General features: G+C 33.6%; 2 protein-coding genes across 2 annotated transcripts; both read left to right on the top strand.

Moving 5' to 3' along the window:
* Positions 1 to 5,519: 5,519 nt before the first annotated feature.
* On the top strand, positions 5,520 to 6,617 carry LOC115694933 (uncharacterized). The gene has a single exon (XM_030622035.1). It carries the CDS (start codon positions 5,520 to 5,522, stop codon positions 6,615 to 6,617), a length of 1,098 nt encoding a protein of 365 aa, XP_030477895.1.
* Positions 6,618 to 9,171: 2,554 nt separating this feature from the next.
* LOC115724831 (G-type lectin S-receptor-like serine/threonine-protein kinase At4g27290) lies at positions 9,172 to 13,211 on the top strand. Its single transcript, XM_030654181.2, has 7 exons — positions 9,172 to 11,134; positions 11,419 to 11,553; positions 11,640 to 11,806; positions 11,889 to 12,099; positions 12,195 to 12,432; positions 12,517 to 12,667; positions 12,748 to 13,211. Exons 1-7 carry the CDS (start codon positions 9,844 to 9,846, stop codon positions 13,042 to 13,044), a joined length of 2,490 nt encoding a protein of 829 aa, XP_030510041.1. The 5' UTR covers positions 9,172 to 9,843; the 3' UTR covers positions 13,045 to 13,211.
* Positions 13,212 to 13,322: the final 111 nt, after the last annotated feature.

Raw genomic sequence — 13,322 nt, 5'->3', positions numbered from 1 at the left:
GTAGCTGCTCCTGGACCCATTAATTTATAAACGTCCTTACCTACGGAAAAATTTCACTGGTTGATAAATCAAGAAGAAAACTCCGCAATGTTTTTTAACTAAAAAGAGGGGGCGATTGGGGGGTAGGGGGCTTTTAGCCTCTTGACAAGACGATAATTTTTTTTTGGGGCAATCCACTATAGTGAACGTTTTAAATCGTCGGCTATACTATAAGACACGGTTTAAAGCTGTCGACTACTACAGCTGGCGGTTTAAACTATGGCCTATAGTATCGATTACAGTCGAGAGTTTTAAATTGTCGAGAATTCTTTTATACCGATATTTTTTCACCATCGCCTATTCTATATATCCAGTATTCACGACGCTCGTATAGACGACGATTTTATAGACCGTCGAGAATTCTTTACCTGATGGTGTAAAACCATCGAGAATTTTGGGTTTTTTAGTAATGGGTTTAGACCAATGCTGTACTGACCGCTTTAGTAATTTGGATTAGCAAAAGAAATTAGCACTAATTTCTGACATTTTTAGAATTATTTATGAATTTAATTATCTGTGGGTCCCATTATTAGAAATGGGCATTAGAGTTATAATTTCTCAATTTCAAAGATTTTATTAAACTCTAGGGGTATTATTTGACATATATGTGAAATATGCTATTTTTATAATTTTTTGCTCGGCGACAACGGAAAATGCGATGGATGGCTAGTTTGATCACATGGGTAAGTTTAGAACCTTAATTCTTAATGGAAAATATATTGGAGAAAATAAAATATCGGAGTTGAGCGGGGTTATAGAATTTGACCATTTTACCCCTAGTTTTGAAAATACTCTAGTTTTAAGTCAGAGGGAATTTTAGTAACTGGCCTAAAGGGTGATTTAGTGGCTGCTTAGGAGCTTGACACCTAGCAATTATTATTTCAGCAAGAGATTAATTAGTCAATCTCTTTTCATTTGAAGATAAATAAAAAGAAAATTAAAGATAAACCAAAATATAGAACTCTCTCTCTCTCTCTCTCTCTCTCTCTCTCGGCTGGGGAGAAACCAGAGGGAATAACCCTCAAAACTTGGTGTTTTTCTGGTGTAAAGCTAGGGATTCAAGTAGGTTTGAGGCAAGGTAAACCCTAGTACCAATAACTTGATTTTTTTAAAGTTTTGAAATTGGTTTGTGTATGTGATTTTTGGTATTGGTGACTGTTAGGGTTAGAAATGCTTAGGGTTCGAATTCTAAGTTTGGTTTGAGTTAATTTTAGCTTCTAGTAGCTGGTTTTATCACTTTGGGTTGAATTTATGCAAGTTTGAGCTTTGAAACTCAAAGCTTAGGTCTTTAATGGCATATTGTGATTCAGTGTGCTTCTCTGAGAATTATTGGTTGGAATATGTTGTGTATACAAAAACATCAACTTGCAAGTGGTACTCTCAATGCAAATCAAATGCTAATAATAAATTCAGTCAAACAACAACCTTCATTTGAACCAATATATTGTTCACATGGAAACTTTAAAATTATTACACTCTCATTCTTGAAGTACATTTGTAGTTTGGTCAATCAATAACATTTCTTTAGGTCAATTATTGACTGCATAAACAAGAAATATACACATCTTATTATCTCAAAATAAATAATTTTAGGCAAAAGAGGTTACTTTGGCAACACTTTACTTTAATTAGTTTATTTCAAATTAGAAGACACAAAAATTAAATAAGTGTCCATTCCAAAATTAATACATAAATATATATCTTTATGCTAATGATTAAATAATAAGTAATTTTTTTTTTTTGTAATAAATGATCTTCAGAATTATTTATATAATAAGAACAATAGGAGTAGTAAAAAAGATTTTCTCTCTCTCTCTCTTCGCTCCTTGCAACTCTCCTCTGAGTTGGTGCCATGGCGAAAACGAGGTCCAAGACTGTGGCAAAGTCGCAAATTTTGAACAAGAATTCCAAGAAGAAAGGTTTGAATTCATCTGCTGATGTAAGGAAGACCAAATCCATGGAGGAAATTCTTGGTGTTGAACTAGTGGAATTCTCGGATGAAGAGGAAGACAGGGCAGGAGTTGATGTGTTGCTTCAAGATCAGCGTCCTGTATCTCCGGATTCAACATTGAGATTATTGAAGCGAAAAGATGAGATAGCTGCTGATTTTGGCTATTTCTTAGCTGCTAATAGGGAATGCCAAAATTCTATCTCCAAAGGAATTCAAACTACGCCTTCGATTCTTCGAGCAGAACCAGTGATGCGTAACCTGGAATCAGATTTTAATAGTTCGAAGAAAGAGAGGAAAGTGAAGATCACAATGGATGACATAGAGGAGGAGGTTGCGTACTGGAAATCTGCTATTGTCTGCTATGTTCTAAGTGCCAATCCACCACTTTCAGTTCTTGAGGGCTTTGCACGAAGGATCTGGAAGGACAAAGTAGACAAGATAGGTATGATTTCTTATGGTGTTTTCCTCATTAGATTCACTAGTATTAAAGATAGAGATGATATTCTAGCTGGTGGTTATATCTTCTTTAACAAGAGGCCTTTCATAATGAAGGCTTGGGACCCTAATTGTAATATTAAGAAAGAAGATATCCGAACCATTCCTATTTGGATTCAGCTAGAGGACTTAGAGTTGAAATATTGGGGCCAAAAATCTTTGTTTAAGATAGTTGGACAACTAGGAAAGCCTATAATGGTTGATGAGGTTACTAGGGAAAGGGATAAGCTTCTTTTTCCTAAAATCCTTATTGAAGTTTCAATAAGAGGTTAAAAGTATTATTTAACCAGACATCTGCTATTGTGGGAGCTATCTGAGATGTAATCAAATAGGGAACATTAGAAGATATTCAAGAAAGATTTATGAAACTGATCTATATGTTAGATATTAAGGAACTGTGTATCAGTTGTCCTTGTATCTTACCATCTCATTTCGAAATTTTTGAGATGGTGCTTGCTTTGGGGGTGGAGGAATTATTCTATAATAATTCAAGCTCTACTAGAGAAGAATTATAACTTTGTAAATTTCGAAAATACCAGAAAGTTATATTGCTGAAGAAAAGTATACACTGTATTATCTCAATTACATATTTTAAAATATGAGAGATATGTCTTCTGTTTGTTCAGATGTACTTTTAAAACAGTAAAGATTTCAGTATCCCTTGATGAGTAAAGCATATAGTAAAGGATGTTTCATAAGTGTATTTATGAACTAGTTTCCAGAAGTTTGGATGGATTCAAAAATACTACACTTGATCTGAAGATCAAGACATCAGATTGACCTATTTGCATATTTTGTTTTATATTAGTACAAGTGGGAGTTTGTTGGGTTTTATGCCCTAAATAAAACTCTTTACAATCTGACTAGTTATCAATATAAGAAATTTGAAGTGATTAATGTTTGCATGAATTTTACATGCTAATGATTTAATATGTTTATTACATTCACAGACACAAAACCAGTTAAATCCAGATCGTATGTTTATTCACAATTACAGTATCGTCAACACAGTGGAATGTGATTGTGATCATATGAATCAAAAGAATAAGTCCCTGTTTCATCAGTGTTTTGGATTTACACTAATGTGATAATCAGCGATGATGTGTACTTACACTTGGAGTAAGTGTTATGTTCTTTCCAGGACATTAGTAAAGTATACTAGTTTCGAATGTATGGAGTATACATTGGACTGGATCGATATTGTAACTAAGTTAAGATATTACAAACTTACCGTTATATATATCTTTCCAAGTCAATATCAGTAGTTGATCTTAAGATTAAAAGAATCTAAATCCTGATATGCTTAGGCTCAACTCAGGAGTGCTATTCATGTTCTTTGATTTATTAGTTAAGCCTACTTTTGGGTCAGGGTGATACGTATATTTTGGGAACATGATAGTATGATTGAGTGAGAGTGCTGAACATAAATATGGAATCTATAGCTTCTACTGGTGTATAGAAGTCAAGTGATGATTCCCTTCGAGCTTAGCAAATAGAAGTAAATGGATGAGCTCTTGTTTAACTGACTAATTATTAGATCACTAAACACCATTTACAGGTAGCTAAGTGTTTTAAGGGGCAAAATACATTGAGGGGTGAGAACGGTAAAATTATCCCATCTCGATGTAGATCATCTATATAGAGGATCTTTAAATCACAATAAGATTATAACAATGGTTAAATGAGATAGCATATTGATATCGTGGAACATATAATATGCTCTATATAAGTCTGAGAGTGCAATTCTAAGTTCTAAGAGTGGATTCAACGAAGAATTAATAAGTAGGAATTTACTTGGTAAATTTGGTTCACTTATTGGAAGCTCAGCATATAGATCCATGGTCCCCATTCTAGTTGAGAACATTCTGCTTGTAAGACTCATTAATTGATTCGTGATTGATCAATTATAATTCTAAAGTTAGACTATGTCTAATTTTATGAATTTTCACTAAGCAGGGGTGAAATTGTAAAGAAAAGAGATTCTAGGTTTATTTATTTATTAATAGACTTTATATGTCTAGTTAATAATTAAATTAAATGACAATATTATTTAATAATCTATTTTAGTTATTAAATAATTAGTTTTGGCATTTAAATGGTTAGAATTGGAAAATTAACGTTTTTGAGAAAATAGAAATAAAATTTGTTAAAACTGCAAAATCAAGTGGGGCCCATTATCACACCATGGCCGGCCACTATTTGTGGAAATTCAAATTAATATTTTCATTATTTTAATGCCAAATAATTCCTAACCTAAACCTAATAGTTGCCCATAAATAGAAAGTGATGACTCAGTCAAAAAACTTATGCTTCCATAACATCTTCTGACAGAAATTTCTCTCTTCAGAAAAACTAAGCCTTCCCTATTATTTTCTATTGGCCGAACCCCTCTTTTCTTCTTTCCTCTTCTATATTTCGACCCTAGTGAAAGAGTAAGTGCCTACACACAGCAAGCAGTAACTCAATCATAGATTGGAAGACTGTGAAGGATCAAACTCAAAGAGAAGGACATTCGGGCTCAGATCTTGATAATACTCTGCGACAGAAAGGATACAAGGGTTAGAGATCTGAGTGAAAGGAGACATTAATTCCGCTGCATCAATGTAAGGTTTTCTTAACTTTATATGTGTTTAATTTATCGTTTTATAAAGTTCATATTTAGGGTGTTAAACAACATACTTGTGAGTAGATCTAAGATCCTGGTAAAATAAATTCCAACAATAACATCATGATATGCCAAGATCTAATTAGGAATTATGGTAGGAAGGAGTCTAAGCCTAACTGTATGATCAAGCTTGATCTTCAAAAGGCTTATGACACAATGGATTGGGACTTTTTTGAGGAAATGTTATTTGCTTTTAAGTTCCCGGAGAAGTTCATAAGGTTAATCATGACTTGTATTTAAACACCTAGATACTCCTTAATGTTCAACGGATCCATGCATGGATTCTTTGAAGCAAAAATGGGTTTGAGGCAAGGTGATCCAATGTCCCCTTTACTCTTTATTTTGGGGATGGAATATCTAAGTTGAATCATGAGCAAGATTGGAAGGAAAAAGGAATTCGGATATCATGAGAGGAGTGCAGAATTGAAACTAAACCACCTTAGTTTTGCGGATGATGTACTATTGTTTTGTAGAGGTGACTTTAAAACCATCTATTTGTTGATGCAAGGGCTCAAATTATTTTCAAACACTTCTAGTTTAACACCAAATAAAGAAAAGTCTGCAGTTTTCTGTAGTGGAATGGAGGAAAGGGAGATTAAAAGGGTATTGGACATGACTGGATTCTCGAGGCAGGAAGCACCATTCAAGTATTTGGGAGTTCCCATCTGTGCAAGGAAGATTGCAGCCTCTGATTGTGTCACACTTGCTCAAAAGATGACTGGAAAAATAAGGGTATGGTCAACAAGAAATCTGTCATATGCTGGGAGGTTAGTGTTGGTAAATTCTGTTCTTAGTACAATTCACATGTATTGGAGTCAGATCATGATTCTCCCTAAAAAGGTCATTAAAGAAATAGAGGGAGCATGTAGGTGTTTCTTGTGGACAGGGAAGAGCATAATGGAAGGGGCTGGAGCTGTTGCTTGGGAAAGTTTATGCTACCCGAAAAAAGAAGGTGGACTTGGCTTATTGAACATTGCTCAATGGAATGTAGCAGCTATGTTTAAACACATATGGGCTGTGGCAAATAAAAAGGACAATCTTTGGGTGAAATGGGTGGATTGTGTATATATAAAGAACCATAATTGGTGGGAGTATAAAGCTCCCCAAAGTAGTAGTTGGTATTGGAGGAAAATGGTGTCTAATAAAGATTTAGTGAAACAAACAATGAACATTGAAGAATTTCCGAAGGAGGATTATAAAGTGGCAGCAGGGTACAAACATCTGGTCCAAGAACAGGGAAGAGTGGACTGGTGCAATGAAGTCTGGTCTAGAATTAATACCCCGAAGCATAGCTTTCTCACCTGGTTGGCCATATTACAGAGATTGAAAACCAAAGTACGGCTCTGCAGGTTAAAAGTAATTGATTCTCCAGTTTGCAGCCTCTGCAATGTTGCAGATGAAACAACCGAGCACCTATTTTTCAGGTGTGATTACTCCCAGCAGCGTCTAGTGCAAGTGAAGAGCTAGCTTCAGTGGAATACCCGTGCTGATACTCTGCAGGTTGTTCTCAAGACAATAAGAAAGGCTAAGCAAACTAAATTCAAGAAGAGTGTCAAAGCATCAAGTATTGCAGCACTTGTATACTTGATTTGGAAGGCAAGAAATGATCTCATTTGGCAAAAGAAGGTTCTAAAGGCAGAGGAATTGGTCCAGCAGCTTCAAAAGATTGTCAAAATTAGAACTATGCTTGTAATGCCACAAAAAGTGAAACTCAAAGATAGAAAATGGTTTGATTGTTTGTAAATAACTGTATAGATTTATTGAGGCCAAAGTTGGTGCTTTTAAGATGTAAATAAAAGTTTTGTGCAATGAACACTGGTTCATCAAAAAAAAAAAAAAAATTAACAATAGGAGTAGCAATAAATGACAAGAGGGTATTTTTCGTGGTTTCGAAGTTAAATCTTCATAGTCCATCATATTCAGGGTTCGAAGATTATTTACAGAATACAATAAACTGTTTTTTTTAGAAATGAACAATAAATACAATATTCTCTATTTTCCCAAAGGTATATCATCATTTATTCCTTGGACTCTGTCCCTATTTATAGGAGTCTAGGAATACATTTATTTCCCTAGAATATGATTATTTGTAACAGCTCCTAAAACGTGAATATTCCCGTCTCATATTTATGCACATAAGATAATTATAAATAACCGCATAAATGCTCTTTGTCTTTATCTCTAGATTATGCTGACTGTACTTGTTATTCTCACCATTCAATTAACACTTTTCTCAAACATCTCTATGGAATAATGTCTAAGTTTATAGTTATAGTACATCTCGCACTCTTCCTTCAATATTGAGTGAAGTATATGCGAGACGCTTACTTTAACATGTCAAGAGAGAGATGAAGAATGTTGAAGTCGCTGTCTTTATTCTTGTAACATACTCACGAGTATGTGGATCAATGAGCTGCAAAACTCATTATCTACGTATTTCAAACAATTCCATAGTGTATTTTGTTTATCCCGGGATGAACTTATTCACCTCGCTGGTCTCATCAATCGGTAGTTATTACTCCTGTCCTGCCATTGTCTATATGACAGTGAGTTTGAGTATTTTTACTAACTGTATTTCTCGAGGCCAGTCATCTGAATATATTTATTGATGTATAATATGAGGTGGTTCATATTCCAACTTTGTTACACGTGCTAACTTTATATTACTGCTCGAAATATGAGTATAACAATTGCCCCATAAAAGTACTTTTTAAAATAAAAAAGACTTTTTAATTACCTTAAGGGTACGGTCGTATTTACCCCATTTAAAAGTTGCATGCTTTCATTGTGGGAGTTTAAAACTTCGAGGCAAATCATTTCAACATTTAATGTTCTGACTATCTCTTTCCATTAGTTTCTATCTGTTCGATCTACCCTTTTGTGATCGAACAATTATTGCTTTTTGGGTAGTGCAGCCGATGCGATGCTGGATTATTATGAGCAAACCAAGAAGGACGAAGTTGGCGATACTGAGGAAGAAGAAGAAGGGCCCCTCTAAGTCTCTAACAATGTAGACTTAGTTATTTTTTTTTTATAACTTTTGAACAATGGTCATTTGACCGAGACAATATTTTACCCTTTGTGGCATTTATTATATAATTTAACTTTTAATTTGCACCATTGGATGGCCAATGCTGGTTTAATTACATTTCTTTATGCCATCTTACCTTGCTTTGTTTGAGTTATGAATATTTTGAATGTTGTGTTTTTTGCTTATAAGTAAACTTTTATTTACACAACCAAAATATATTTCTCAACTTGACTTAGGGTAAATTACAAAATTAAATGTCCTTACATAATTGAATGTTCTCGAACACTTTTTGATCAACTGTGTTTAAGCAGTTAATATTCTATCACATTAGTTATGTGCGAGCAGTTAATATTCTGTCATATTAGTTATGCGCGAGCAATAATCATTCTGCTAAAATAATTTTTAGAAGCAAACTTTAAATATTTTAAACAATATTTAGAACAGCTTCAATTATTTTTTAATTACTTGTGTGAACAATTTATATTATGTATTAAGAACCAAATTTTATACCAATAGAAACTAATAGGTACCAAAACCAAAATCACAATACTTATTCCAAAATGTCATACAATATATATAAAAAATTATGAGTAGCATATATTGTAATAATATAATAATAATATAATTCAATACCATTTGTGTAAAAGAATGCATCAGAGACTAGAGACTGAAATATATTGTAATAATAATATAATTCAATACCATTTGTGCAAAAGAATGCATCAGAGACTAAAAATTGATTTTAAAATTAAAACAGAGTATCAAAATCAATTAACACTAACCCTTGTATCCGCACACCAAATAAGAAAATTAATTGAATAATATATGTCATCCTATGATATTGGATATGAAATGATATGATGGGTATATGATCTTTCACAGACTAATCTTTTTTTTTATGAGTTTTCACTCAATTAATGAGAATGGAGGAGAAGAATAGTTTAGATGGAACAAACCCTAATGTTCTTTATATAACAAAGTTCATACTGAATAAGATGTTTATTGGTTTCATATAATTATATCATTTATTTAGACAAATTTAAAATATCAACTCAAATAGTCATAATTTATAAGCTCACATATTGAATCATTAAAAATAACCCAACATTAATACATTATACTCAATTCAAACCACTTCACTACTTTAGCACATATGAGATGGTCTAAGTCACTTTTATCTTCATGCTCCTATTCTATATCCATACATTTTTCAAAATATAATTAGTCAATGCATATTTACCTGCACGTTCATCTTCTCGCACCAATATCTATATATACTGTATTTTAAATATAATTAGTGCATATTTACCTGCACATTTATCTTCATGCACCGAAATCTATGTATATTTTATATAAAATTAGTCAATCATGCATATGTACCTGCACAATATACTTGATTATATTTTGTGTTGACTTTAGGCACAAAAAGCACCAACTAACTTTACCAAATAGCAACTAATAATATGTTACAAGAGATTTTGATACAGTACTTTTTTTTATCAGTTCTTAATATGATTATGTACGGCTGCAATCATTCATTGACAGGCTGCCGTAGATTTTTCCTATAAAAAAACAAAGTGTTTATACGTAATCCGATCTCAAGTTTCTTACGTTATTGTATAGTTTCACTTGGTTGGAACTATCGTTAACTAGAAAGTAATAATGGGGTTCCTTTATTTTTTGTTTTTCTTTGTTCTATTTAGAGCAACTTTTGCCATAGTTGAGATTGAGAATCTCAGACCACTGCAGATAATGAGAGATGACACAATTATGGTTTCAACTGAAGGAACTTTCGAACTGGGATTTTTCACTCCAAGTAGTTCAAAGAATCGTTATCTAGGAATCTGGTTTAGAAAAATACCAGTTCCAACAGTGGTTTGGGTTGCAAACAGGTGTAAACCGATCAACGATTCCTCTGGAATTTTGACAATAAACGAGACAGGAAATCTTGAGCTGTTGGGACAGAATAAAAGTGTAGTTTGGTCTACAAACTCATCAAAACGAGCCCGGGAACCATTGGTTCAACTCTTGGATAATGGTAACTTGATTGTGAGAGATGAACATGATGAAAGTACTGAGAATAACTATTTATGGCAAAGCTTTGATTATCCTACTGATACGTTCTTATCGGGAATGAAAATGGGATGGGATTTGAAGAGAGGTCTTACTTGGAAATTTTCATCATGGAAGAGTTTTGATGATCCCTGTAATGGAGATTTTACTTACGGAATTGAGTTTAATGAACAACTCAATACATACCCTGAATCAGCTATGCGAAAAGGGTCTACAAAATTTTGCCGAAGTGGGCCATGGAATGGCCAAAGTTTCAGTGGCTCACCTGATATGTGGGCAAACCAACTAATCGATTTTGGTTTTGTTTACAATGATGATGAAGTTTACTACACTTACTCTCTCAAGAATAAGTCAGTGATCTCAATAATAGTGGTCAACCAAACAGCAAATGTTCGTCAAAGATTGATATGGATTGAAACAGAGAAAATTTGGAAGCCTTATTATTCAGTCCCTAAAGACCAGTGTGACCACTATGGCCAATGTGGTGCAAATGGGAATTGTATAACAACAGGGAATCCAATTTGCCAATGTTTAAAAGGTTTTAAGCCTAAATCTCCAGAGGGTTGGAACACAATGTACTGGTCTCAAGGGTGTGAGAGAAATAGTCCACTGAGTTGCCATGGTGAAGAGACAGATGGGTTTTTGAAATTTTCTGACTTGAAATTGCCTGATGCTCAACATACATGGGTGAATAAGAGTATGAATTTAAGGGAGTGTAGGGCTAAATGCTTGAGCAATTGTTCTTGTATGGCTTATACTAACTCAGATATCAGAGGAGAAGGCAGTGGCTGTGTAGTTTGGTTTGGTGATCTGTTTGACATTCGACAGTTTTCTTCTGGTGGACAAGACATATATATTCGACTTTCGGCTTCAGAAATAGGTACAAAGCTGCAGATTTTGAGGGTTAGATCCTTATCAAGATCAAACACTATAAATATGATGTTGTAATTAGTGTAATATTGTGCATTGCTCACTTTCTTGTCTATAATTTTTACCAAAATGAAGGAGAAACTTTAACCTTATATGGTTAACATTTTGCTTTATAGTTTCTATGGAAGACTTAAAAGAAAGTCTTAAAAAAGAATATTAATAATAGATGCAAAAATCCATGAACTGATATGATTAGAGATTCTAACTGAAATTGTTTAAACTATGTCACAACAGCTCATGTGGAAAAGATTGATCAAGATCACAAGAGGAGTTTATTGCTATTAATCATACTTCCAATTGTTTCAATCATAATTTTCCTAGCCACCATAATCTACTACTTACGCCGACTCAAAGAACTAAAATTGAGAGGTATAAGTCTGGATAAGTGATTCTTGACATGAATAATTTTATAGAATTTTATCTAATCTTTTATTTTCTTCTTGTTCTTATTACAGGTTTGGCAGGATTAGGCTATTGGAATACTAATGCTATAGAAGCTGAAAATGTAGATAGTGATGCTCCAAATCTGCAAGTGTTTAGTTTTAATAAAATCGAAAAAGCCACAAATAACTTCTCAAATGAAAACAAGCTTGGTGAAGGGGGTTTTGGCATTGTTTACAAGGTAACAATTTTCAGGATTAAAAGCTGAGATAGGATGATAGAAAAAGAATATAAGTGTTTTTTCGTTTTTGTTTTTTCATTAGGGGCTACTATCAAGAGGGCAGAAAATTGCAGTGAAGAGATTATCGAAGACGTCGAATCAAGGAGTTGAGGAATTTGAAAATGAAGTTACACTTACTGCAAGACTACAACATGTTAATCTAACAAGAGTATTGGGATATTGTATTCAGAGAGAAGAAAAGATGTTGATCTATGAGTATATGCCAAAACATAGCTTAGACTTCTACATATTTGGTATGCATATACAGTTTTTTTCTTTTTATTGTTCTAACAGATTTGACATTTTCTTTCAAGGAATTTGCTTGCTTATGAATGTAGCTATCATACAGATCCTATTAGAAGACACCAACTAGATTGGGAGAAGAGATTTCACATTATTGAAGGGATAACTCAAGGGCTTCTATACCTCCAAGAGTACTCAAACTTCACCATTATACACCGTGATTTGAAAGCTAGCAACGTTTTGTTGGATAATGACATGAATCCTAAGATATCAGATTTTGGAATGGCTAAGCTCTTCAAAAAAGATGAGATTGAAGCAAACACAGACAGAATTGTGGGAACATAGTAAGTATGAAGATAGATACTTCTTGAGTGAAATATCTCACAAGCTTTTGTTTGTGTTAAATTCTTTTTGTATGCATATTGCAGTGGCTATGTTCCTCCTGAATATGTAAAAACAGGAACATACTCCATGAAGTATGATGTCTACAGCTTTGGAGTATTACTTTTGCAAATCATAAGTGGAAAGAGGAGCTCGCGTTACTATGGAACAAGCGAAAATTTGCATCTTTTAGACTATGTAAGCAAATTTAAGACCTATTGACTACTATACTATGATCCAAATATGATCAATTTAATAAGAACATATAATTTCTATAGGCTTATCAAACGTGGGAAGTTGGCAAAGGAGTGGAGTTTTTTGATCCATCACTAGACGATTCTTCTTCGCCTTGTAAACTATATAAATGCTTACAAGTAGCTCTATTATGTGTCCAAGAAAGTCCTGAGAATAGGCCTACTATGTTGGAGGTGTATTCAATGCTTAGAGATGAAATCAAAGCCATTGGTTGTCCTAAAAGGCCAGCTTTCTCTATGAAAAGTGAATACACATCCACATCCCAACAGGAAAGTTGTTCAGGTAATTTTTTGCCAATTACTGATGTCATACCGAGATGATGGTCAGAGCTCTCATGGCAGAAAGCAGTATCACAGAAGCTTTTTATTATTATTTGTCGAGTTCATAGACTCATTTATGTTGTTTGTTTCTGTTGTATGTCCTACTATTGGACCAGGTGCATAGTCTGTTGAAGTTGTATAGAACAAAATATTATTCTGTGAATGAAAAGAAAAGCTTAAAAACTGTTAGTATTTAACTGTTTATGAAAATTCATTAAGAAAAAAAGAGGTTACAATAGAGGATATTCAGGCCACCAAATATGATTCTCTTCCATGGA

This window comes from Cannabis sativa, chromosome 6 (assembly GCF_029168945.1).
Source record: "Cannabis sativa cultivar Pink pepper isolate KNU-18-1 chromosome 6, ASM2916894v1, whole genome shotgun sequence".
Lineage (NCBI taxonomy): Eukaryota > Viridiplantae > Streptophyta > Magnoliopsida > Rosales > Cannabaceae > Cannabis > Cannabis sativa.
The sequence above is the reverse complement of the archived record's forward strand: the minus strand, read 5'-3'. Positions and strand labels throughout refer to the sequence as shown.

Bases quoted from the DNA above. Each gene is read 5' to 3' on its own strand.
- LOC115724831 (XM_030654181.2), top strand. From the start codon at position 9,844: ATGGGGTTCCTTTATTTTTTGTTTTTCTTTGTTCTATTTAGAGCAACT. The intron at 11,554-11,639 runs GTATAAGTCTGG...TTCTTATTACAG, and splicing joins CAAAGAACTAAAATTGAGAG to GTTTGGCAGGATTAGGCTAT. The intron at 11,807-11,888 runs GTAACAATTTTC...TTTTTTCATTAG, and splicing joins GTTTTGGCATTGTTTACAAG to GGGCTACTATCAAGAGGGCA.
- LOC115694933 (XM_030622035.1), top strand. From the start codon at position 5,520: ATGAGCAAGATTGGAAGGAAAAAGGAATTCGGATATCATGAGAGGAGT.